Source organism: Centroberyx affinis, unplaced genomic scaffold, assembly GCF_046629955.1.
Source record: "Centroberyx affinis isolate AG114_WGS23_722 - 3 ecotype Tasmania unplaced genomic scaffold, CSIRO-AGI_Caff_v1 ptg001306l_1, whole genome shotgun sequence".
Lineage (NCBI taxonomy): Eukaryota > Metazoa > Chordata > Actinopteri > Beryciformes > Berycidae > Centroberyx > Centroberyx affinis.
Genome location: NW_027279812.1, coordinates 82,179 through 109,940, shown reverse-complemented (window position 1 = coordinate 109,940; position 27,762 = coordinate 82,179). Strand labels below are relative to the sequence as shown.

Below are 27,762 nucleotides of genomic sequence, written 5' to 3'. Positions count from 1 at the left end.
TTTTTGCCTATGTGGTGAATCACTTCATTGATGAATTTAATGACTTCTGCAGTAAAAAGAAAAATTAGGACCATCCATTTCATGAAGGGGACATGTCAAAGTTATGAAAAAACAAGGTCATGTTTTGTTCTACCCCGGGTAGGGGTATCTCAAAATTTTGTGGGTTTGGTTCCTGCTCTATCAGTGCCACAGACAACAGTCAAGCGGCCCTACTCAGTCTATACCATAGACTGTAATTATGTTTCTCCACCTTTCCAGAGTCAGTGTGCATGTGTTAAGCAGATTTATTTGGGTTTTTTTTTTTTTTCAATTAAATGCTTTTTAAAACTCTCCATCTTGCCCTTGATCAGTGGTGTTTGATATCATCCAATCAGCACCATGGACAGTGTTCAAAAAGACCGGTGTCTGTTAACCTCTCTTCACTTCACTTCACTTCACATCACATCACATCACATCACATCACCTCCCTCCCTCTCTCGCTCTCTCTCGGCTTTTTTGGAATAATTTATGTGACGTTTTTTGTTTTTTTGTTTTTGAAAAGTAGGTAATAATACGATGGAAACAATATTACTTTTTTTCTCTCTCTGTGGCCCCTCCCGGGCTCCGTAACTAAATGCACCACACACACACACATACAGCTATAAGTGCCTATAGCTGTATATATGACTGTGATTTCCACTCCCATCGCCCCACCCTCTCCTCGCAGTAATAAATGTGAAAACAGCATCAAGCTAGTCAACGGTAGCAAGAATAAGACCGGAAGGTAGGCGATGTTACCTTCAAATTAAAAGCGTAAAATATGGCATTTTCCTCAGGCCTATTTGCAGTGTCGTGGAAGCTACTTCGAACATATACTAGCTGCCAGTTACTTCACATTAGAAGAAGTTTACTATGAAAGAATAGAATAGGTCATTTTCACAAACATGGCTGCCGTACTTCCGCAGGGTAAATTAGGTTATACATCGGTTCTCACCATTGGCAGCAGGATTGGCAGCGATGTTAAAAAACGAACTTTTTTCTCACCCATAACTGTGTGATCACTTATTTTGTGTTTCACCATTATGTATAACACAATACAGGTGTTGTCACTGACATATCTTTCTGTCGAGAGATTTGATCGAGGGTCAAAAAATGCTAACTACAGAGACAGAACCGTTAGCCAGTTAGCATTTTGTGAGCCTCGGTCACATTTACTATATATATCGCCCATATAGTCACAGACTATGTGGGCAGCCATGTTTGTGAAAAGGGCCTATCTATGGCCGTTGTATTTACAGCAAGTAAACTATAGACGGTGTTTAACTTTACCAAGTGGATTCCTTCTTGGGTTTTGATATCTTTCCAGCATGATTGGAGTTTTAGCTAATTTCCTGCATCCCCTTAATTATAATTTATTGTTTCCTACCTCACTGTAAATCGTTGACCAGAGCTTTTATCACATAGGAGTTGTGATGTGAGCTGTTATCCAAATAATTACTCATTTTTAAAGACTAAATATTTTGAAATAAAGTCTGTCTAAATTTTACGAGGTACTCCCAGATTGTAAAAAAAAAAAAACCCGCTAACGTTACTGAGTGTGACTGACGATTTACGATCGCCGCCATGTTGACATTTTTTGGAGCCAGTTAATATATAACCTCCATAGTTGGTAACAGGTAGCAGGGGGCCTACTCCCCATCCATCCCCGTGCTCCCAAAGAAGAGGGCGCCAAATTTAAACCGTTTTTGTGGAAAAATAGTTTTATTTTCCGTTTCATAATACATCTAGCTGGCGGAAGCGTCTTGCTTTGGTTTGTCTGTTGGGTTGAATTGGTTGTGATTGACAGAAGGCGGGTCCTAACTGCAGAGAATGTTAGCTATTGGCTATATTAGCTTCAACATATTTTTTTTATTTTCTCTTTGGAACAAACACGCATTGCAGCGCATGTCCAGCAATAATTATTTTATTTTGAAAGTGTTGACCGGAAGTGTCCTTCTTTACGTTGGCTGACTTGACACTGGTGAGTGAAACTTATCAAACCACCAACTTGTTCACTTCACCGCAGGGGCGAAATCAAAAAACTAGAGTGGAAAGTTACCCAAAGACAAACAGCAACACCAGGCCACTGTGAGAAAAGGGGGCGTGGACGTGGTGTAAAAAAGCGACAAAATCTTTGTGAGAACTCAGAGACCGAAGCTGTTGCAGGATGGACCCCAGCAAGTCACCGAACGCTCCTGGATGGACCTCTGATGAGAAAACCACGATGGGCCAAACGCCCCCTCCACCCTACCAAGACCATCCCCAGTACCCCAACCCGGGATACCCCCCAGCTAACCTGCAGGTAGGCAACAACCACCAGGCCCTCACAGATGAAAACCACTCAGCCCTTTTCTTGGCATGAACTAGTACATCATTCTTAGAAAATATTAATCCTATAATAAAATTTCGAAGTATACTATACAGTTATTACAGCAATTAGGCCTAGTCCATACACACAGCAAAAGATATCTTAACAAGGCATTTAGTCTTTTTTATTATGTATCAAAATCTTTTTTTTCTTAAAGCAAGTGGAAAAAAAAATCTGCCAATAGGGAAAGATAATTTCACATGCTTCCAATGCAAAGCGACTTGTTTCAAGAATTTTCTCGACGAGTGATCTGCTTTAGAAAGATAGAAAATAAAAAATGACTGACTCTGTGACTCTCAAAACGGCTGTGACTGCATTGGCAACAAGTGAAATTATCTCACTACTTATTAACGCGTTGCAATTTTTGTTGATGCTTGGATTTAAACTAATTTACTGATCCAACCTACTCAATAGTGAAATTATATAGACTTTTCCGAACTCTATTTTATTGTTTTCACTATTATATTCCTATAGCCTGGTATTCTTTTACTATACACCGTTTATCGTTACATCATCTGTTATATAAAATGCACCATAGCTCTTTTAAGTAGAATAAGAGCGCCTACTGATTGATTAAAAGGTAAAACGTTTGGAAAAGTTTTGAAGAGCCTCCGAAGTGAGCAAACGACAGTTAAAATTACGACATTTATGGCGCACATAAGTAAGGCAACTAGAATAGAGTAGAGCTCCTGATGAAGACCTTGAAGTCCTGTGTGACGTTCTCCTTTTGCATGATTCATTTTAAGATGCTACTCTCCAGCACCTGCTAAACACTGTCATCAGGATATGCATCTGTACTTATCTCCTCTTGAAATCAAAATAAAACCCTGTCTTACATGTCAAACTTGGAGTATGCCTACATTGTTTAGAACGACAAGAACTGGAGCAGTAATGGCAGTAACTGTTGTATACTTTATTGCAGTGCAATAAAGCAGCACTAAAAGAGACTTTGTACCTTGGTTTACATTGCTTAAAATGAAGATTATCTAGTGTATAGTGTCTCTGCCTCTATTTTAAGTTCAGGAACCACAGGAGGAGCTTTGTTTTGCTAAATCTGATGTTATCATGAATGAATGAAAACCTTTATTGCCCCGGGGGGAATGTGATGTGCACATAATGGGCACATACAATAATTATTTCACCATCCATCCGGACTCAAATTGCAGTTTCATTTCTAGTGAAGGTTCCCAATGCCCTGCCCTGCCCCCCCATGGCTATCTGCTTTTGGCAGCCACCCTGTTTGCTCTCACATTGCACAAGCCTGTTTCGTTTTACCAGAAAATGGATTTGAATTGCGTGTCATGTCTTTGGCACACAGGGCTACGGATCCCCGCAGTATGGGGGTCCAGCATATGGACAACAGCCATACCCCACGGGCGCTGGGCAGCAGTACCCAGGATATCCTGGGGTCGCCACCGTCACTGTCCAGCCCACGGTGTACGTGACTCGCCCCCCGCTGGAGCACCCAGTCAACGACTACCTTTGCTACTCCGTCTTCACCCTGCTGTGCTGCTGCCTGCCACTTGGAATAGCTGCCCTCATCTACTCCATCTCAGTGAGTTTCACCGCTGATTTCAGTAGGATTTATAGTCTGTCAGAGTTGCATGTGGTCATGGTAGTGGCCTGGTGCAGAGCCATGGATAGACAGAGTTTGTCCATTGCAGTTTCCCTTGGCAACCATGTTAAGGCCCATTCACATCTAGATGGATAACTATAAAGATGACTATAAACTATAAAGTAGGCTAGGCTGTTGCTCAAGTAGGGCTGGGCGATAATTCAATATTATCGTTTATCGTCTTTCAGTGGAATCATATTGTGATGATATGAAGATATTTTGATATCGTGACACATTTCTGCTGTCTAAATTGATGATGACAAGCAAATTTTACTTAAAAACTCTCATAAAATGAGGTATGGTAGAAATATTATTTGAATATTTCTGTTTTGTTTGACATCACACCTAACATTACCATTCGATTCAATGAGATGAACATTAATTTGATTATTTAATGTGATTTTGCATACATGAATCATATCGTGATATATATTGATATCGAGAAAAATCCTTACGATTATCATGATATTGATTTCAACCATATCGCCCAGCCCTATGCTCAAGCATTGTTGCTCAAGCATTCATGCTACAATGAGTTCAAACACGAACTACTAAGTTCCTCAGAAACAAAGCCTCACTGCTGTGAGCTACCGAATTCTCCCGCCCCCTTCCTCCTTAGGACTTGAATTTGATTGGCTGAAAATGTTTTATCATTGTGTCTGCGTCTAAAAAATAACTGAGATCAGACCAAAAAATATAGTTATAGTTTTGGATGTTTAGAACGATTTAAACCTTTTAATAGTTGTAGTTATCTTAGTTATCTTAAGGGCTTTTCACACAGCACACGCTACAGTTACCCTACAATTAGCCTACAGTTATCTGAACCCTGGGCAAACAGTTGGCTGAGAGTTAGCTTAACCCCTTTTCACGCACAGACATTTAACCCATGGCTAACTCTCAGCCTAGGGCTAATGATTCACACAGAGTTCTTCTTAGCCCCGGGGCTAAGTGAAAGTACATGTGGTCTTGTGGTTGGCTAATGACAGTAGATTGATTTGCAGAATTCTCACTTTTGTACTGTAAGCAAATCATCTTCTCCTTAGCGTTAGTGTTCACTGCACTGTAACGTCCCTGTTTGAAAAAAATAATGTCAAATTCAGACTCAGTTCTCTTTAGATCTACATTACTAAAGTGAAAAAGTGGCGTTTACAGTGCTAATACAAACTAGAAGACTGTTGGGAAGCCTTTGCCATGGCTGCCACTGTAGCATTAATGCAGGATAAATACAGACTTGATTCATGAAGGGGAGTCTTGGCCAGAAGCAAGACTAAGATAAATACTTAATTATTTTGGCCAAACAGTGTACTGTGTGTCTTGATACTGCTAGGCTAAGTGTCAAGTCACTCATTTCTGATACTTGTAAATAATTTATCGTGTTTATAGCAGACGTGTGTGTGTGTGTGTGTGTCTGTGTGTGTTTGTGTGAGTGTAAGAGGGCAAAGTTTGGGAAAGCGAATGAGAGTTCCAGGAATGGCGGGAGGGGATGGGAGGAGGCGGGGGGAGGTTTGGAAGAGAGAGATAACAGGGAGTGAGGTAGATGTCAACAGGAAAACGGTGAAGAGGATCTGTCGTCCCAAACGTTGTATTGTACAGTATATTATCCCCTACTGCTCTAGACGGTGTCTTGGTTCAGCCTATCATCAAAATATCAATTTCTTCTATTCCAAAGTACACACAGTGGTTAAGTAGTTGTGGGAGAAATTAGTTTAGTTTAAAATGAGTTTAGCAAAACAAGTGCCATGGTTCATCCACCAGCACGACCCAAAATATTGTTTTAATTTACTCCTAAATTCATCAACAAGTTCTTAATTAAACCTTACAGCATGTCTCATTATTTGAATCGTAACCTTTCATGTCATCCCTATACGTATGTCAGCCTCACTTTCTTGTTTACCAAACTACAGCTTGGTGGTTTTTGTGTGTTATACAACAAACAGCTGGTTTAAAAAAAAAGTACATGATTAGATATTGATGTTAAATTACTGTTTTGAATGACAGGAGCAAATAAAAGATGGGAGATTAGTGAATAAAATCATGGATACATTATGAGAGGTCTTCAAAAAGTGTCAGTTTCATCGCATCCATGAGTGTAGTTTGGGTCAACTGTTAGTTTTCAACAAAGCATGCAGTAATGTTAATACTTAATGGATTGTCCCAAGCTTTATTCACAAATTTGTTAAACATTAGACATGCCTTTCATATTACATTGCCTCTCCAGTCCAAAAGTAGCCAGATCTTTTGGGTCTGTGAGGTATTCCAAAAACTTAATGTGTTTGTTTTTACCTTGTGAGTCATGGACGTGGAATGCTGAATGGAAAATACACTTCTTCAGGAAGAGAAGTTGGTTGATTGCAGCCATGTGACTGAGTGTCTTTAATCCTCAGAGTGGAAAAACTCTTATGGGACTTCTTACAGATTTCCTAAACTAATTAAAGCCCCAATCCAAAATGTATTAGACCATATAAATAAAAAGTTTATTCACCAAGATTGTTTACGAATAACCCATCTTAACTGAAAATACAAGTTTTGCAATTTTTTACTTACTGATTACAAACATTTAAAATGCAGTTTTTACAGCCTTATATAGATTCTGTGGGTCCTTGTATCAATATCAATGTCAATCTATTTGAGATTGCCTAAATGACTTCAATACAACAAAGATTATGGTGGGATGCTGGATAAAAGTAGACCTGAATCACAAATGGGAAAGAAATTCAAGCTGGATATAAGAGACTTTATTTCAATTAAGGATGGCACGAAAAAACACATAGAAGCAAGATTTTCATACGGAAGGGCAGCATTGTGTTTAGTTTAATCTGTTGGTGTTCTTCCAGCATTACTTCCTGGTTCTCTGTTGAGTGCTGATTTTAGGTTTTAAAGGTTTCTTATTTAATTATATGTTGTTCTCATCCTGTGTTGGCTGTGGGTGTGGCGAGATACCACCTCCTTCACTGTGTTAAAAGCTTGGAAAAACACTAGCTGCAGAGTAACATCTGCATATTTTGTTAGGCTACAAACATATTTTTCTTAAGATTAACACAGTGTACATAGATCCACAAATTCTGAAAGGGAAACATACAAGCGGTTAATACAATCTAAAAACAACATCTGAGTGGCATATGGTGTACAGTGCTGATGGCACAAGGCAGGGAGTGAACCCAAATGCAGAGATAACGCAGGAGGCAGATGTAGCAGGGATCAAGTAGACTTTATGGGAATCGGTAGGCAGAATATACGGTCAGCCAGGCAAGAGTCAACGACACAGAGATGACATAACAAGATAGACAGACGAAACCAGAGAAGCAACAACTATGCCAAAGCAAAGGAACTAAAGACTGGCACAGACACAGAACTTACATGCTACTCAAAACAGGTGAAAACAATCAAACCTAATAGTGCAGGACTAAACCCTCAAAAAGGGCCTTAGTTTTTGTTCTACCCCTGCCTGGGGTAGAACAAAACATGACCTTGTTTTTTCATAACTTTGACATGTCCCCTTCATGAAATGGATGGTCATAATTTTTATTTTTACTGCAAAATCATTAAATTCATCAATGAAGTGATTCACCACATAGGCAAAAAAGTGCAAAAAAACACCTGCCCTGAAAGAGGGAGTACCAAGTTAATCAGGGGGTTCCCCAAATTTTTGAGTAGCCAGCCAGATGGGAAAAGTAGCCGGCTAAGGGATGTTTGCGATGGCAAGATACATTTTTCTGGTGATGCATTTTTACCGAATTAATAAACAAACCTGTTGTTTGTTGTTTATGAAAGCATGACTTAAAATAACATAAATAAACATTTTTATTACAGGACCAATGCTCAATTGAAAAATAAACTGATAATGTTTTTTAATTGTGAATGTTTAATGTACTTTCTTCAGTCAGTGCAGAAGAAATAAGTAGTCTAAAACAAAAATATTATTACAAATAGTAATAAATATAATACCAAATGCATATTGTAGTCTTCTCAGAGCAAGACTGGATCTCTCTCCTACTACTGCAGTACTACTGCACTCACAGAACTAAGATCCAATAATTATGGAAACATAAATCAGTTTAAATAATGATTTTACATGGTCATGGTAATGAAGCCCCTAAAATGATCTCCTCAGCTAAGGCCTTGTATTTAGCGTTATACAGTAGTTTCAGCTGTAACACTTCAGTTGAGTCCGTCGTTACCATGGCAGCCGTTCGCTATTATTTTGAAACATCTAAAAAAACTCACAACTCCCCTTGCAATTTCACACACAAGTCAGTTCTTAAGGAGAGTGATAACCACATTCTATAACCAAACTACCTGAATTTTTCACTACCTGAAAAATTCAGGTAGTGATACTGAATTTGAGAGCAGATTCGGATAGTCCGAGTAGTGTGAACCAGAATCTGTGAATCAGCAGCCTTTTATATAAGGCCTTATTATAGGTGAAAATATCAAACATCAATTAATATCAATTATGCTAATAATTCATTTCAGGTAGTCACTGACATTGTCTCATCAAAAACAAGAAGTAATAGTTTGCCACTGAGCACTATTATTGTGACTATCCAGTGAGTATAACCCCAAAAAGTACACAAAAATGCCTGCCTTGTAACAGGGAATACAAAGTTGATCCCATGTTTTTTACCCACTGGTTGTATTTACATACTTCATATTAGCACTGATGGTTCTCAGGTAGTATCTCTAGACCTCAAAGCAACCTTAAATTAACCACAATTTCCAAATCGAGGGCTTGAAGCCAAAGGGGCGTAAGTGCGATTTTGGTCGAATATGAGTATTATATATCAATTGAAAGGTCTCAGTGAGATCTTTTCAGTGCCAAAAGGACACAACTGAAACCATGACCCATAAGTTTTAATTAAACAAAAACTGAAAGCCGTAACAGTAAAAAAAGTGAGTTTTGAAATCCAGAAATTTCAACAGGTGGTGAAGTAACCGTTGAGTCATTGGTACTGAGAAATATCTGCTCACATACACACACAGTCATATGCATCGACATGAACTCTGTAATGAGATCACCATTGCCTTCCTCATCATCACATGACACTGTAAAATCTAAATAAAGACAATTATGACTGAAAAAATCCTTTTATTTCTGAGGGAAAACTAAAAACAAAAAAGTGCAAACCATAAATAGGGTGACTATAGGTTTCTGCAAGTTAAATTTAAACTTTATAAGCCCTTTTTAATGCCAGTTAAATATCATTTTAGAATTATTTCATCCCCAAATAAGCCTGAAGAGTAAAAAACAAACAAAACAAAACAACTAAAAAACAGTAAAGTATACATCAGCGCAACCAGTGAAATTTCTCACTAGAAAAGTAGTGCAAAGAGACACTGATACGTTTTTAAGTCTCTGAAACCATATTTAAGACTCAAATGCAACATTTAGCCATATACCACCAACAGTAATTTTTCATTGTGATTTTGTTGTACATGGTGCAGCAAGTTACCTGCAAGGCAAGCTCATGTTTACCAACCCGGCTGGTCTGTGATCACTTTATACCAAAGGTTACCAAATGGCAGAAAAAGGAACAAGATCTTGCATTCGTGAGACCAGCTTCCTCTGGACAGAGGGCTAACTCACTGCTCTTTAGGAGACAGTTTGTATTTTGCAGTTTGTGTTTCAGTGCATCACTACCTGTGGGTGTTAGTGTCCTTACCCAACACCAGAATTTCATTTGGGCAGCTAGGGCGAAACTACTGGGTCTCAGTTAGGGGAATGGGACGCTCTTCTCTGCTGCAGCTCCACTTTGTGATTCAGGCTGATAAGACGAGTGTAGTTTTTATATAAAATCTTGTCCAGTGCAGCTTTAAAACATTAACTAACACTATTTTTCAAAGTACCATTTTGCCTGTGCCTTTTCATTTTATGGTCATCAACATAGAGTTCATAGTTTGGCCAGCTTCTATTTTACCACTACATTATATGGCAGTTGCTCTGCTGTCACTAATGGCTGAGGAAGTCCAGAGGCCGGGAGAAAATATTTTTCTAAAGTAGTCTGAAATGTTTAAAGTACTTGAGTAGAGCTTCACTGAACCACTGAACTAAGCACCAGAGCAGCCTCATAGCTCTCAGGGTTTCAGATAGTGACGGCCTGCTATGAGGAGCATGAAGGGAAATATCATAACCATTGTTAGGAGATTCTGTTTCACTCAGCCTGACTCATCTCGCCTCAGGTTTCTATAGACTTACAACTATAACTCTCTTCACTTGCTAACCTGTATCTGACCCTGTACTCCACCGGCCCACATCCTCACCCCCCTCCACTACATAGGGTATGATTTACAGTGCATGTGGAAAGGCCTAATCTATTAAATATTGAATATCGGATATCCACCGCCAATGTGATGGAGGTTCCACCCTGACCACCGACACATAAAAACTGTAACTGTCTGTACCTGCAATTATGATTTTTCACATTTTATTCTATTTAATTATGAATTCATTCTTCATTTAAAGGCAATAATGTTAAATAGTTGTCATTTTGGGGGGCATAAAACAGTCACATTTAAAGATATTGAATATTGGCACAAAATATCGACTATTGGCAGCATCAGGTAAAAAAATATTGGTATTGGCATCGGTATCGGCCTTCAAAAACCCATAGTGGTCGAACCCCAGCCTAATCGCACCACATGCCTCATTTACGAGAGATTCTTAAGACCACATCCAAGCCAGAGTCTGTGACCATATACAGACATAGTCATCATAGATGTTCCGCTCAAAGTTTAGTACAATACACAACACTGCGGCATCTATCACCGCAGCTCAGTTCAGTGAATTTAACTTTGGCTGCATTTACACGGCAACAGAAAAATCTTTTGTCTAACTGTTTGCAGCATAGATCGACTCTTTCATGGCACACACGAATCATGGCTGTCTAAACAGAGGAAAAAAATTCCATGTGGTTTTGCTGTTTAAACAGTCACGGCGAGATCAAGTGTGTGCCTCCACACAGATCTTAAGTGTTGCTGTGCATTCAGCTGTAGCTAATAGTAGTTTTAGCTAGTAGTAGTACTTTTTTTCAGTTGAGCCATGTGGGAAGTCCCAATATGAGTTGATGTGTTGCTTTATTGAGTTACTCAATCTGTGTAGTCACATTCTGTTCGCTGTCAACAGGATGTCAGATGGAGTGATTCATAAACAGGTTCCGTAAACTATTGATCAGGGCAAACATTGGTCATATGTCTATCTGTGGTAACCCACAAGACATATCTACATGTATATTTCAAGGGTGTGACTAAATCTCTTTTCTGGATCCTATGTTGAAAGTTGAAAAACGTACTAACTTGTACTCTTAGCCCAGTGGTAAAGGACTGATCTAAGAGAAAGGCACTGGTCAGATTTGATTCATTTGACTTTAAAACACATTACATAAACAAAATCATTGAGGATATTACAGTCAGGGTCAGGGATTCACTTCATATGGCAAAGCTTGTTAGGTAAAGGACAATCAACATCAGCGGTAATGTGTGAATTGACATTAAAAATCAAGTACAGTCATAATCATGATACATAAATATAGATCAGAATTGACATGATAATACCAATGAAGTGTGGTCAACAAGGAGCCATTTCTCTGCTTGTTATATGTTGTTTATCTCAACATGGGTCTCAGCCCAGTTATCCATCATGAAGCCTTCACTTAGGTTTTGATTCCACCAATTGCCCAAGGCTCACACCCTCATGCTCTCTCCGTAGGTTTCCTTTTCTTCTAAATTCAGTTCAAGGTAATCTGTTGAAATGTGTGTGTGTACGTGCATGCATCTATGTGTGTGTGTGTGTGTGTGTGTGTGTGTGTGTGTGTGTGTGTGTTTGTGTGTGTGTGTATGTGTGTGTGTGAGAGAGAGAGAGAGAGAGAGAGAGAGAGAGAGACGGGGGGTAGTAGCACTCAGAAGGCCTCAGAAGGCCTAGGCACCTGTGTGTGTGTGTGTGTGTGTGAGAGAGAGAGAGAGAGGAGGGAGAGAGCTGTGAGTGAAAGAGGAGTGACTGACTGTAACAACTTTCATTTTCCTTGAAAAGACACATGCCATTCCTCAGTTCCTCAAACCTGTTTTCTCTCATCGAAATCAGAAATACTTTTTGGATTTTTTCCCAGGTGTGTGTGTGTGTGTGTGTGTGTGTGTTTGCTCCATGTAACATCGGTGCCTCCCATGAATCACAATACCAGTATCAATCACCGTTCTTGCTTCAGTCATTGTTCTGGCAGTTATAAGTGATGAAACGGCAGTGATGTAACAGTGGTGTTGACAAACAGCATGCGTGCTCAGTAAACTTTCCAAGCTTACATAAAACTTAAAAAAAAGAAAGTATTTATAGAGTTTTCTGTGTGGTGAAATGAACACACAAACATCCCTGTGTCTCAGACTCACCTTCTCTGAGGTGTTTTGGCCTGATGTGAACTCAATAACAAGGAAAACCCATTGAAAAGGGAAATGTTGAAATATTGTGTGCAAAGGTTTAGTTGTGGGAGGGTTGAGGTTCTGTCTATGCCGTTTCTCCTCAGTTCACACCACTGTAGGTTACTGAACTTTCCTGTTCCTCTTGTGTTTGCTGGAAGCCAAACATGAACTGATACTGTTGATTTTCTGTCCGTCTCTCTTTCTCTGTCTCTCTCTCTGTTGAATGAGAATGCCCACTCCCACTCAAATACACATGAAGGCAAGGCCAGGCCAAGCAATGGGAGGGTACAGCAGCACATTGGCACAAACACTAATCAGCTGCAACCTGAACGCTACAATTTCTGCACAGAATTACAACAATAATGCTGTTTGAAATCTTAGTTTAATTCAGAGCTTGCTCTCTTTTAGATTAAGTTCAAGTTCAGGTTTATTTATATAGTGCTTTATAAACAAAACAAGTTTGTACCAAAGTGCTTTACAGAGATTGGTTAAAAAAAGCAAGAATAAAAATGCAAGGAGAATAAAGAAAAACAATAAAATAAATAATAAGATAAGGCTCTTGGTCACTTGTTTTCTGAGACTGTGTTGTTTTATTTATTGTTTAATTGTTTAAATATTTGTTCGGTCATGTCTCTATGTATATGTGAGACTTGCATAATTTGCTGGTTATTACCATGGACTTCACCATATGACACATGTGATAATCCATGGACCATGGTGTGATATTGCTGTGAATCATGCAAATGCTGTCAGTTGTTGAATGTCTCACTGGATGATATCAGCAAATGCCTTTAACTGTAAATTGCGTAAACTGAATGTTGCTGATCACATGCTCATGAGGATCTAACCAGTCTGACAGAGGCAAACAGAGGAGGGAGAGAGAGGGATTGGCTAACCGAAGGAGAGAGAGAGAGAGAGGTGAGGCGAAACAATATGACAGAGAGGAGAGACAGACGGACAAAAGACAAAGCAACAGAGTGGAAGGCTAATTGAAGGCTGTGGGATTTTGTTAAAGTTTAACTTTAGATTAGATGAGACATTAATGATCCTTGTGGGGAAATTGAGTAAGAGCAGATTAGAGATTAGAGATCAATGCATGGTGATAAACGCTTTGTATTAGCCGTTTCTGTTTCCTGTCCATAGGCACTCCTTTGACCGCTTTAAGTGAAAACAGAGAGAGAGAGAGAAAGAGAGAGAGAGCTTATGGCCCAGTTGTTTTCTGAAGAGCTTGAAGCTGCTTTGTATAGATTGGTGGGAGTGGACACCTCACTGTTACTCCATTATGCTGTTATGCAGTTATATAAAAACAGGCCTGGATAATTGGGAGGAGATAGAGCCTAGTTTTCAGTGAGACGCACAGAGGAAGAAACAGAGAAAGGACAAGAGGGAGAGAGAGCAAGAGAGAGGAGTTTGGAAAGGAAGGAAGGAAGGAAAGAAGGACAGAAAGATAGAGTGGATAGCGAGCGAAAGTTGTGGAGAAAGGGATTGGCAGACAGTTGAGGCGACAGTCGTGTTTTGTTTAGGATTTGCGTCAGAATGCCATGTGTGTGTATAAGCGTTCGTGCGGAGAGCAGGTGGAGGGCCAAACAGAGAAGAAGGATACAAGATAGAGCGAGAAAGAGAAACAAGGGGAGAGGGGATTGGATAGAGAGAGAGAGAAGTAGATTGATAAAGAGAGAGGGGGGGGGGGGGGGAGATCTGGAATCTGTCTCACACTTACCATTCTCTCTCTGGCATTTCCAGTATGGTGGACAAAAGAGCAAAGTCACAGCACAAACAATCCCCGTTTAGAAACTGACCCTCTCTCTCACACTGGCCTAGAATGGATAGAAAGGACTCCTCCCGACATATCACGCTAATCTCCTTTTCTTCTGCCGTAGGTACCATAGAAATGCGATAATATCAGGGAAATGTGGATAGTTTCCTGTGTGGATGACACACTCGGAAAGTTGGAATCGTAAACACAACCGCCACTGGAGCGTGCGGACAAATGGCGCTTTTGTCACGATAAGACATCAGCCCTCTGTGACTCCCACTCCAACCCGTCGCCTCATGTCTGTGACAGATCATCAACAGTCTGTGGAGCCTTTGTTGCCCAACACATCAACTTTTCCTCGCAGCTCCGCTCTCATAGAAAGTGGATGAACTTCCAGTAAATGACTGGTTGGGCTCCTTGTGGTGTGAGGCCATGGTTTCCCTCCCCATTGTTGTTTATTTTTTGCTTATCACGATAGAGTTAAGAGTTCATATCCAAAATAATATGTATCCATTTTGGGGAAAAAAACATGAAGTTCATCATTTAATATGTCTAAAATATACAGAGGATCGTCCGTAAAAGTTATACTTTTGCCATCATTTACTGGATGTTTGTGGTATCATTTTTTTTAGGAAGTGTCACTTCTTCTAATAGTCTCATCTCATTGTCAAACAAACCGCTTCATTTTTAAACCAGGTTTTCTAACTGATTCTGGGAACAAAAAAGTAGAGTAGAGCTTCCTTGTTTCCCTACTGATGTGATTCAGTTTGATGAACAACAGTTCCACCTGGCAAGTGCAAAATGGATGAGAGACTGATTACAGCCATTTAAAGCTTCCCAGCTCTCCACAACTAATTAGCGCTTAGTTTCAATACAAAATGATATCCACCATACGAAAATGATGTCTACTCTTACAAAATGATTGGTGGAATAAAAGTAAAGCACATTACTTGACATACTGTATATCAAGACTTTAGCATAAAACAAGTTATGGTTTTCACCATAGAAGCCATAATTGAAATATTATACATTAAATAAATAAAATAAACATGTTTTTTTTTTGGTCAAATATAAACATTTGACCAAAGCACTGCATGTAGTTGTAGTATGGGTGGCTGCAGTGGGACTGGAATCTCTGTCTCTCGCAGTGTTGGCGCTAGAAGACAACATGATTACAAACACATGTCATTAGTCAGGCAAGATGGCCGTGAGGTCATGAAATACTCCATAGAGTCCTCTGAGTACTGTAAATTGAAATACTACGAATACACAAGAACTCAAGCCAGCAGCCTTGCCATCACTGAGGTGAAAATAGGGAATTTTCTTACCTTACCTTTTCAAAAGATCTTTTCCAACTTTTTCAGTTTGAGACAAATTCAGTTATCATTCTGTAGCTCTAAGATGTATAAATATGATCTAATCTTATATTCTGATTGGCCGAATCACATTTGAAGACGTAATATACCAAACACACACCTAGCTGTGACCACATAAAAGTGAACTTAAATATTAATTCACCAAACGAAAATCGCCACTCATACCACTCATACTCATATTATCTGCTGTTGACAAACCACATGCTTGGCAGAAGCATAACATCTAAAAATTATTGTCATTTAATTACTGTTGATCAAAAATAAAGAGTTAAAGAATCCACTCTGCTTTACGTCATGCCTTATCCTAGCTGTAAATCACTGTGGCGCCTGGCCTCTCGTGCCTCGCTGTTTAAATATATCTAGTCTCACCTAGGGACTCAGGCTGATGGAGACATTGTGCTTCTGTTTTTTTCTTGTGTGTGGAAGCACCAGGGAAAGGCTTGTGACCCCTTCTAGCCAGACTGTAATAAATCCCAGATGGCTTTTTAAACAGCTACCTACTGGACCTTTGAAGTTTGAAGTCACACAGAGCGCACTTTGAGGAGCCAGACGTCCCTGAAATAAGCTGCGGCCTGGAGGCTGCGCCTGTTTAGCCTACGTAAACAACAGCAGCCGTGTGCACGTGAGCCCCGGACGCTTTCAAAAAAACCTGCTAAACACAGAGCCAGTGTTCCTGTATCTGTGTGTATCTGTTCTAGTGTGAAAACAGCTATGTGTGTAGGGTGCAATTTCATGGAATGGAATGCGGTCGCATTTTCCCCACCATTGGCCCTTGCTGACCCAGCCGTCAACCAATCACAGAGGGGAAGGCTCAGGATGGAGTCATAGGTCAAGGGGTGGGGGTGAAGGGTGGGGAGCGGGCAGCTGAGGTGTCACAGAATGTTCCAGCACATGTGGACTGATAGGGCACCCATACACACAGACAGGAAGACAGACAGACAGGCTTGTGGACAGAGTGATACTGAAAGTGTGGAACGAATGACAGACAGGCGGATACAAAAACAGTAACTGAACATCAGTTCAGTTCAATATTATGTTGCACTTTCCACTTTTGTGTTTTTGCACAGTTTAGCACTTAATCTTTATTTTACCTGAACTGAAAGGAAATAGTACAGGACTGTGTGACAGTTATGTTATCATAATGTCTCTCTTCTCTCTGGTTAGAGAGATAAACATTTAACAGGCATCTCTCTCTCTCTCGCTCTCTCTCTCTCTCTCCCTCTCTCTCTCTCTCTCCCTCTCTCTCTCTCTCTGAAAGCCCATGCTTTTGATATCTGTTCCGTCCTGTCTTTCATCAACAGTATTCAGTTCTGCGCTCAGGGATTTTCTCACAAATATCACCCACCACTCTCTCACCCACTCTCTCTCTCTCCCACTTTCTTTTTCTCTCCTCCCCATCTTTCTTCACAATGGCACAAACAGCTTTCACATGAAGTAGGCAGAAAACCGCAGGCAGACATATCGACAGCCAGACAGGCAGAGTCACGCAGATGAAACAACAAGAGCGATAGACAGACGGCCAGCTAGGCGGAGAGACAGACAGGAACAAACAGGAAAACTGAGCCAATAGCAGAAAGCATCAAATAGAATTGAAGTGCCAGTGTGTCATTCAATATAATAATATCATTATAAGATATTGGTTAAGATTCATACAAGGGGCTTCACACTGATTATTCATCTGAACTGACTCTCTAACAAAGATTTTCACAATGCTCTTATGTTCATTAGATATTTCACTGTAAGTCTTAGTTCAGATTTATTGTATAAAGTAACAAAAACAAAAACATTAGAAAACAATATTCCTCCAGTAGGTTTTAGGCCATGCTAACCTATTGCGATATATTGAATTTCAACACATCCTCCCATCCCTTTACACTTTGTATGCTACACGTCAGTTACTAGGTTGAACGCTACTGCAAAATAATCAGCTGGTAGATCCTATGCTCATCTTGGCTTTAGCCCCCCTCCCTGTCATGGTTGTGACTTTTTGCCGTGTTCATTGTCTAGGTTTTGTATTTCTTTGTGGATTTTGTGGATTATGTTTCCCTGTCTAGATCTTTTAGTTCTACGTGTACCTCGTTTCCTGTCTGCCCCAGCTGTGTCTCATTTGTAATCACCCCCCATGTGTATATTAGTCTTGTTCCCCAGTCAGTCTTTGTCGGATTATTGTTCTGTTACTTGTGTCAGTTTGTGTGACGTGCTCTTGTTTTTGGTTTCCTGTGTCACCTGCTATATGTTCAGTAAACACCCGGGGTGCATCCCAAGTCTCTTATTTGATATTTCCTCGCTCGAGAGGAAATATGAAATATCCCTCCTAGAGAGGAAATATCAAATATCAAATATCTCTGAGGAGCTATGAGCGAGGAGAGCAGCCTTCCCGGAAGACTTTCAGCTGAACACCATGACGTCAATTCTCCGCCCCTATATCTGGCTAATTTGAACGAGATGGCTGAGAAACAGTACAAGTGTAAATGCCTGTTATTTTATGCTTTTTGTTATATAACGTTAATGCATGTTGAAGTTGGACTCACTAAAGTATTAAAATATTCTACTAAATCCTTCTTGTAATGCGTAGACGAGCTGGGAGCTCCCAACTCGTAGTTTGAGAATCGCTTATGTAGAGATTCAGCCCAAATTAGTTATTTACTTGCTGAAGACCTGAGTGAGTCTTTTAGTAGTTGAGCTGAGCAACAAAGCTGTGCTGAGTGCTACAGACAGATACAGGCTTACTAACAGGCTCGACAGTTTGGTGTAGTGGAGACATTAAAGATCTCTCACACACACACACACGCACCATTCATGATAGTGGCTGTTAGGAGAGACGTCACTCAGGAGTATATAAGCCCAGACGGCTGTGAGCATGCACACAAACACACACACACGCACACACTCACAGTCACGGGATTAATGGATGTAGAGATGACGGTTATTGGGGTTGTCGATTCAATATGTCTTCCTGTAATACATCTTTGGATGAGGAAGCTGTGCGCCACTTTGAGGTTTTACAGCAGTAGTGAAATTGATCCGAGGGTTTGTTAAACTTTAATGCTCTCTCCCTCATATGATTGCAGTATGCTTCGTTTACTTTGATATCTTCAATAAAGTGTTCTGCCTTTAATATCGCTGATGACAGATGTTGCTTCGAAAAAACTTCTTTCAGGAAGTATGAGCCTGAATTTTAGATTGATGCTAATGGATTTTATGGCTTTTATGGCCCACATGGTCATGACATTTTCTCAGCACATAATGGGCTGTCACTTTAATTCATTTAGGCCTATCAGTTAAAGAAACAAAAAGAAAAACACCACAGTTTAAGTTGGAAGAAGGTTTTCATGCCACGGTTTTGGTTTACAAAGTGTTCCACAAACACTGCAGAAAAATCCTTACCTACCCTGATATGAGTGAGATTCCTCTTGGAACAGCAGATTAACAGACATGACCAGTGTGTTTACCATGTCCCTGTTCTTGTAAAATATATTTTTACCTTCTTTTATCCTCCTACTAAAGAACTATAGATGTTGGGTGTGTCCAAAAGCACACACTGCATACTAATTGATTTTCCTAGCTACAGTGCATGACTGTAGCTGCTGATTTTGGATTAGCATTGATAAGTGTTGAAAGTCCTTTTGCCTTCCTACTGCTTAATAGCTTTTAGATAATATGCAGTATGAGCAGGAAGATATACCTGTGGAAGTAGAAGTACTGGAGAGATGGAAGTAATGCTAAACAACTACAGATGTGATAACAACTTTCCCCTTCTTCTGAGAACGGATTCATTTTGTACCTTTGACCTTATATCTACATATTATCCAGTTTGGAGACTACGGGTGCCTATAGCACAAGACTGCCACCCAGTATTATATGTTTGCTATACCATTTAAAGATTATGTTGCTCAAGATGCCTTTTGATATAGTTGATATATTTACGAGCACAAGAGTATTATTTCCTTCTTGAGGCTGAAGTGTGACACGTGGGAGTTCAGATGTGCAGCTGTCCCTATCTCTTAGATAAAGGGAGGCTATGAGTCATTGGAGAAAAATTTGTGTGTGTATGCCTAGAAAAGGAGTTCACCTTTTTCTTAGAGTGTGCATGTAACAGTAATTATTGGACGGCATAATGAAGAAGTAACCTTTAATCAGTGGTAATAATAGAAATTACCTGTATTATCATAAACCTGAATATTCAACACTATAAAATTTGGTTCCTTTCAGAGTTTGAGTTTCTTAGCTCCCAAGCTGCAGCTTGAATAAACTGTTTTCTTCAGCATACCTTTTTTGAAAATCAGGACCCTCCCTCACATGGTGAGGATGGGAATGTGAAACTAGTCTTGAGGTTAGAGCTTCTTCCATTAATGACTGTTTATCAAGACCGCTCAGGGAATTTCCACCTGACTCTATTAGCCCACAGGTAGCAGTGATGTATGACTCACACGTGATTTGTTTGGTTTAAGTCACTCTGGCAGTTTGGCCTGCTGCTTACAGAGGCCTTCCGGACCTCTGACCTACAAGCGTCTACAATCCCTGACTGTCAAATATTCTAGCAATGAAACAAAGTAAAAAATCTTAAAACCGAGAAGAACAGAGCAAGTGGTGCCTAGCTGATCCAATACAGAGGTTGTTGTTATGTAAAATGAGTTTCTAAGTGAGTAGGAAGGCCTAATTGGTGCTGAATCAAAGCCATCTTTTGTAGTGTTTCTACGCCCCTTGATGCCACAATCCACAATATATTTGACCATAGAAGTCTACGTACATTCATAAAGACTCTTGACTTGTGCATGTAAACTAAGCTTTTTGCTAACTTTCATAACCTATTGTAACTCAAGACACAGATATGTAAATAAACCTTTTGGGAGCTACAAACTACATGTAAAAAAAACTTGCCATATACTATCATATAATATCAGTCCATGTTTCAGTCCATGTTTCAAATGTTCAGTCAGTTAATTTGACATTGACAACAACGGATGCCATGCTGTAAAGACAGATTGGGGCTTTGTTGAAAAAGAATCAGAGCAGCTCCTGACTGTCCTTTCATGACTTCTCTGGTTCGAGCTTTGAGAGGGAGTTGCTCATGTTTACAAAAACTGATTCTAAACTGAGTCTAATTTTACTGAAATAGGGCAGATTTTTGTTTTACTGTAACAGAGTGGCCATTTGAGAGGAGGAGAGACGAGGCAGTGGCATCTAGATGATCCAATAAAGAGGTTGTTATACAATTAGACCTCGGCCATGTTCCATTCCTCGGAGATGCTGCCTTTGTTAGTGTCCTCGACCATTTAAGTTCACAGATCTGAAAGGATTATAAGCTGTTATAAACTGTTTGACAGGTTATTTTATAAACTCGTTGATAAAGAAAAATTGGTGTATTCCTTCAAGGGAGTGAGCAAAAATGCTAGAGAGCATTAGGAGAGAATGCTAGAGAGTGTTAGGGAGCAGCGGTGTTGGAATGGGATGCAGCCATGTGTAAAGTGTGTAGGAGCAGGAGAATGGAGCCACATTGTTGGAACGGGACACAGCCGTGCATGAAAGCAAGCCAGACAGCTGCTGGTAATCATGACCGGCTTTACTATAGTCGACAATGCCTTCTCACGGCAGCTACAGAAAATACACACACACACACACACACACACACACACACACACACACAGATGCATTCAAGTACACACAGAGACAGGCGAGTGCAGGAACCAGAGCTTGTTTTAATAGGGGTTTGTGAGAGGGAGTGGGAGTTTGATTAGATTAAAACTGTGGACTGGTTTCTGGTTAAAGACACAGAGCGGCTTTATAGACGAACTTGGAACTTTGTTTCTCAAACCAGGAGGATGGCATCCAAAATGGGTGGCAGGCCAATTGCTTGTTATCTTTTTATACAGAAATTTAGGCACGTGCCCAATACTGAGGCTCGCTCTCTTTTTCATAATCCTGTTTATCAAGGCCGAAAAAGTTCCTCTTAAGAAAGAAAAGGTCCAGAGTGCTCGGAAGTTCAAACAGGTGTGATGAAGGTGCTCTTTGGTAGGGAACACAAAAGTTCAAAAAAGAAGAAAGGTCCAAGGCACTCTTCTGGCAAAAAGTTTAAAAGCCTTTATTCAGATGGCTATTTCATGGTGAAATTCTTAAAAACATAGACAAAGCTTGTGCATGTTAAAATAGAACCGGGTTCCTCTTAAATCTTTCTCCTCCCCCTCATCTACTGTACATTAAAGCTTTTGCCTGGATTCACCTGGTCAGTCTTTTTCATGGAGAGAGTAGGTGTGCCTCGTATTCAGCACACTCAGCGCATCTACCATATCTCATAACCAAGGCTGTGAAGGTTAATTTGTAAATGTAAGCTCCTGCAGATTACTGTTTACCTGATTAAACCTGTAACTGCTAATATACTCTGTTACCCTCAGTTCCTCTTGGGTTACTTTACCTACAGACTCTCGTGGCGCTGGGAGCCAGACTGCTGGCTAAAGAATGTGTTTCATATCCTCCTGTCGTGTTTGTTTGACTCTGCTGCGTTGAATCTCAATGTTACGCTCGCAGGACGATGCTCTTTGTGGCACACAACTGTTCCTCCTGCCTCAAAGTATGCTAGATAGAAGAGAGAAACCAGACCAGAGCAGATGAGGCCAGGCAGGGGTTCTTCTTGTGATATCATTATTATTTGAAGCCATTTCTGTCTCATTTGCTAATAGTGTAGAGATAAATACTCCCAACACTCCCTTTCCAGCATGAATACTCTTATCAAAATGTTTGGTGTGTAGGTTAATATGCTGGCTAAAGCTTTAGGAAGTATTTAGTATAGTAGTTCTGGCATTACTGTGTGTGTTTGCCCAATGGGTGGATTTATTCCAGCTGTTGTTTTGGGAATGCACTGCGGCCATAACACTTTAAACCATTGTTTCTGATTGCAAGGACTCATAATAGTGTGCTAATACAGTAGAGAGAATGTTAGGAAACGCAGGAGAGTTATAGGGGATGAGATGAAACATTCATCTTTAGTCATACTCAGACTCTTTACTTTGCAGTACAATGCATTGTTTGCACTTTAGCTTGCTACTCCAGGGAGTTTCTCAGGCCAGAGCATTTCTCATGTCAACATATGAAGTAATTTGCTGGTTGTTTCCCAGACTGCTGTGTCTGTGTTATCAGACTGGCATTCTGCTACCCCTCCTGACACTGGAACTACCAGGCTATCATGGCTCTGCCCTCGCCTTTTTAACATATTAATGTGTCTACCTAGAGAAAAGACACATCCCGCATTACTTTTCAATGCGTTCATAAAATAATGTCATGATTAACCCTTTAACACACGTTATGTTGAGAAGTAACACAGGATGTGTTGTCCCCAGAAAGACTCATGGATGTGTTGAGAAATGACGCATCCGTTTTTAAATGTATGTTTGCATCTCTGTTATATGAAAGTTAATGGTCAAAGATGATCTCAGGTTTAAGATGATCTTATCAAAAAAAGGATAATAACACCCTCAACTATGATTCTGCCTGTTGACACTACTCAAGAAATCTCTTTGAAAAGAAATTTGAAAAGCTGCATTCATCTGACATTGAGTCTTGCTGTGGCTGCACTCCTTTTGTGTGTTAGTCCTTCAGATCTACAGTATTTCCACAGCCAAGCTGCTAGTGCTATCAGGCCAACATAATACCATCTCAGTGACTTGCATGCAGGGTCCGAAATCAACAGCCACCCAGCGCCAAATACCAGTAATATTAGTCTTTGGCACATAAATCAAGGTCGTTAACTTTTTAAGACAATAACATTTGAATGCCTCAGTTATACTGAGTTCAGTTGCACTTCATGATAAATTACAAAATTGATCTATAGTATATAGTGAGTCATCTTAAACGTTTTAAATTAACACAGTATCTGATTCTAAACATGAAATAGCACTGAAAATGAGTAGGGTGACATACTGTATTTCTATGAAAAATGTATATTAATTATTTTGGCCCATTGAAAATTATTCTTAGCAGATTCATTTTTTAGGTGATCAGCCCTTGGCAGGTGGGCCAGACAGTGAATTTCGGACTTTGCTTGCATGGCCTGCATGGTCATCCTCATGCTCCAAAATGTTCAGTCTTTCTTTCCTTACATGTTCCTCTTCCCCATCTGTTTTCTGTCTCCTTCCCTCTCTCACTCTGTACCCCTTTCTTGTTGTTCACCTGTGTCTATTTCCCATTCCTCCATTCACTCCTTCACATCTCTCCCTCTGTCGCTGTCACACATATTCTCCCTTTCACTTTAATTTTGACTCTCACTGACACGTCGCTCCCCCTCATTCATCTTTGCTAATTGTTTTTTTCTCTCTAATACCACCCATCCCCTCCCTCCCTCCTTCAGGCGCGTGAAGCCAACCACGCGGGGGACCAGCTGGCGGCGGAGCGCAGCAGCAGGATGGCCAGGATACTGAACCATGTGTCTCTGGGAATCGGCCTCACCCTCGTCATCCTCTCCATCATCTACGTCGTCGTCGTCTCGTCCTCTTTGCACTAATTCCCTTTTCCGTGTCTTTCCCATAGTCCCAATCCCTTTTCTCATTCTACACTGGCTAACATTATTGATCTTCATGAAGCATTTCTATTGGACATTGGTACCCCTGAAGAAAAAATCACCCGATTGGTTAAACTGCCCCATTGGTACATCACCAATATCAGTTATGTGTTTGGTTAAATTCATTCCAGGGTGTAAAATGGAGTGAGTACCTCTCCACCACAACCAAGGGGTTTGGCAAGGTTAGTTTCAAGATGTAATCCATTACAGATGATTAATTACATGATTAAAATTGTAATCCCTTTTGAAATGAAATAGATTACTCAAATGATCACACTGCTGAACCACTAGCACCCAGTGTTTCAGTCAAATGCCTTTTTGCCTTCAAACATTTTACTGCGTAATCTAAATATCTGCAATTTAGATATCTGTACTCTGAGATCCTGCGTTTTTCTTATTTCTGTGTCAATAAGTAATTGATTATATACACACACACACACACACACACAACCAAAGGGAGCAACTGCTACAACTTTTCCAAAGATGCATATTTTCATCCAAATTGTTTGTTTGTGACTTGCTTTTATGTTATCCCACGTCTAAAATTGTTGTTAATGTTGATGCCTTAAAAATTCATCTGAGGAGTTCAGCTTCAGTTCAGTGTCATTCCACCACACATGTAGATTTCAAGCATTATCCAAAGCAATTCAAGTTTTGTGTTCAGTCTGTTAAAATTGCAATATTTTGTTTTGATTTCAGTGTTGCTTAGCTCAGCCTCTGATAACAGTTTGATTAGATTGTACTATGGGCAAAATGTAGCTGCCCCTTTAATCGAAGTTGCTGGCTGTAAATATGTAACAACACCCTCTATAACATCAGCATGGTGAGAGGCCCGACATCCTAAAAATATTCTGACAGAGAATAACCAATATAGAAACAACTAATGTAGGACACTTCAAAAATGCCCATGGAAAGAGAGACAAAGGCGCTGAAGAGTGTGTCAGCCTGTTTGTCATTAGATCTGATGTGAAAGTGCTGTAGCAGTACTGTAGAGAGATTTGTCTCTCTTCCTCCAGTCATTTTTGAATTGTCCATGACATGACACTTTGGGCCAGAGTTGAGCACCAGAGTCAGAAGACAGAAGCACGCTGCTTCTCAGAGAATCACCAGAGACTTGGCAACAGCAGCTGTGAAGTAGGATTGTGGAGCCAACATGGCTGCCGCTGTCAGCTGTATAGTGTTAAAACTCTCAATCAATGGCTCCGGCTCAATTATTTTGAAAGCTGTAGTGGCTTATCAATCACCTGACTGGGTGTTGTTCGTCACGCCATGTGTGTATGTTCTTTTCATAACCATAACTGAAAAAGGATTTTACTCTATACTGAATTTCTTTATAAATAAAGTTCAAAGTATATTGAAAGAAAAAACCTCTTGTGCTCTCTTGTTCTTTAATATGATATTTACCAGACCAGCACTAACGAAGTTTGTCCCATTACATAAGAGCATTTATCTTTGTCCCTCTGCTGTAGGGGAAAAATAAAGTTGAAACTTATCTGCTTTATCTACTATTTGCATCTCTGCAGTAATAACACGGCGGGCCAGAAGCAGACAGAATACAGTGTGTAGTTGGCTGTGTACTTAAACAGCCTTGTGATTTCATGCCTGACCTTGGCAGCAACAGTGCTGAACTGTAGATGAACATAATAAAGCAAAGATTTCTTAATGGAGTTTCAAAATTTGGTGCTTTGAGTTGTAATCACATGAACTGCTCTTTGGCATTTACAGAACTTGTTGGTACTGTGTACAATTCCTTTTGATGGATTTAATTTAGTGTCAAACAGCAGTTGTTTTCCAAATTTACTGTTTGATCTCACTAGCCAGATTGTTCCCTCTCTCTCTGTTGACTTAGCGTTTGATGGAGAGAATCTGGCTTCATTAGAGCAAGTTAGAGACGAGAAAATAAAATAACCAGCTACTAATTTCAGGATGAGTGTCCTCTTTCCTGAAAGTGTCGTACCAATCGTCCATGTCTGCTTCTCATCTGTCAACTTTATTCTGTAATTCCTGAGATCTGAAATTTGTCTGGATTTGGTTTTAGATTTATTGGAGATGCGATGGAACAAATCAGTATTCTTTGTTGACTTTTACTAGACAACAGGCTGTAGGACGGGAAGAGCTGTGTGCACAAATGTTTTATATGCAAAATACTAAAAATAAAAATTAAGTATTTTGTATTTCTGTCACTGATTGAGCTTGTAAGGTCCAGCTGGAACTTTGTATCCAAAAAAAGTTATGCTTTCCCCACAACAACTCTAACACAGTTGGTCAATATCAAAAGCATAGATTTTATTTTACATTTATATCCAGTGCATGAGCATATAATCTTGTATTTCTGTGACATATCAAGCATTTATCTGTCTCTGGGCTTGTTGCCAGCAAGAGATTGTATATTTGGATATTTCATATATTAAGATATCATGGCTTATTCCATATTTGTCATGTATGATGCAGTTGCAAAGAACTGAAAACAAAAAGAAATTTGGTTTTAAATGTTTAAAAGTGTATATATGATGATGAATGATAAGAGGTCTCGATATTTAGATTTTTTGTTTCTTATGGAAGAACATTTCTACTGTAGTTGTTCAGCCAGTGGGTGCAGCTCGCTCCCTTTGGTTTGAATAAGGCATGTTTACAGTGCTGAAATTATAAGTAACAGTTTCAGTTGATTTTAGTGGCAGCACAGAAGCTTTTCCCCACATTGTGACGTGTCTGGTGTAGAGAAAGAACAGACTCAACCTCAAGATGTCAAGGCAACTCTGTAAAGCAGCAATGTATGATCTGAGGAAGAAGAATAAAGAAAAAAAAACCTCCTTTCCTGTCCCTTTCCCCAGCGCCCATCCCTTTCCTCCCCTGAATATCCTCAATTATGTACTTTTCTCTCCCCTCCCTCTCACCGTGTCCCCTTCTTCTCCCTGACTCTTCCCTTCTCTCTACCGCCTCTCCTCTCCTCTCCTCTCCTCTCCTCCCCCCTCCCTCCGCTCTCTCCCTCTCTTGCAGACCAGGAGAGCGGTGCAGCGCGGGGATGGACTGGCTGCTGCTCAGAGCAGCTCTCTGGCTCGTCATTTCAACAATGCCGCCCTGGGCATTGGGACCGTCCTTTTGATCTACTTCTTCTTCTGCATCTTGTAGAGTTTTTAACACCTTAACACTTAACACTATAGAGACTCACGAGAATTAGGACAAAAATGCCCCCAATTAAAAGCCCCAATTCTGGACTAAATTACAGCAAAAGTTATTTATCATGTAAGGTTACCTAGGCCTTCCCAATGTCCTCCATTGTACGGTTGATTGATACTGTGGACAAGTACTGTAGATTAGCCTGAAAACTGAGTAAATGATGGCAACTAAGTTATGGTAGAATGGCCTAAATGTTTACTTGTGAGACAAAATATAAATGTGGGGCCTTAGAGAAAAAAAGCCAAAGCATAATAGCCTTTTAGATGAAATGCTGCTACTATGGCCTAATTTCTAATCATGAATTTTGTAACACTTTTATACCATTTGAAAATATTTTCTTATTTTACCATATTTGTGTGCTGCTGCCTATCCTGTATGCACTAAATGCCAGTTGGCAAACATGATTTCCTTTTTATATGTTTACTTTCTGAGGATGTTTTGAATGTTGATTGCTGTCTGTAAAATATTAACTCCTTAACTCCTCTTTTCCTGTTTTGC

At 40.0% G+C, this 27,762-nt stretch overlaps 1 protein-coding gene across 1 annotated transcript; it reads left to right on the top strand.

Annotated features, from left to right (window-relative positions):
• Nucleotides 1-2,017: 2,017 nt before the first annotated feature.
• Nucleotides 2,018-26,235, top strand: LOC139649245 (proline-rich transmembrane protein 1). Its single transcript, XM_071525593.1, has 3 exons — nucleotides 2,018-2,320; nucleotides 3,705-3,941; nucleotides 23,878-26,235. The coding sequence occupies exons 1-3, from the start codon at nucleotides 2,186-2,188 to the stop codon at nucleotides 24,028-24,030; spliced, it is 525 nt and encodes a 174-aa protein (XP_071381694.1). The 5' UTR covers nucleotides 2,018-2,185; the 3' UTR covers nucleotides 24,031-26,235.
• The last annotated feature ends 1,527 nt before the right edge of the window (nucleotides 26,236-27,762 follow it).

Coding starts and splice junctions, on each gene's coding strand:
- LOC139649245 (XM_071525593.1), top strand. CDS start 2,186: ATGGACCCCAGCAAGTCACCGAACGCTCCTGGATGGACCTCTGATGAG. Junction 2,321..3,704: donor ACCCCCCAGCTAACCTGCAG/GTAGGCAACAAC, acceptor TTTGGCACACAG/GGCTACGGATCCCCGCAGTA. Junction 3,942..23,877: donor CCCTCATCTACTCCATCTCA/GTGAGTTTCACC, acceptor TCCCTCCTTCAG/GCGCGTGAAGCCAACCACGC.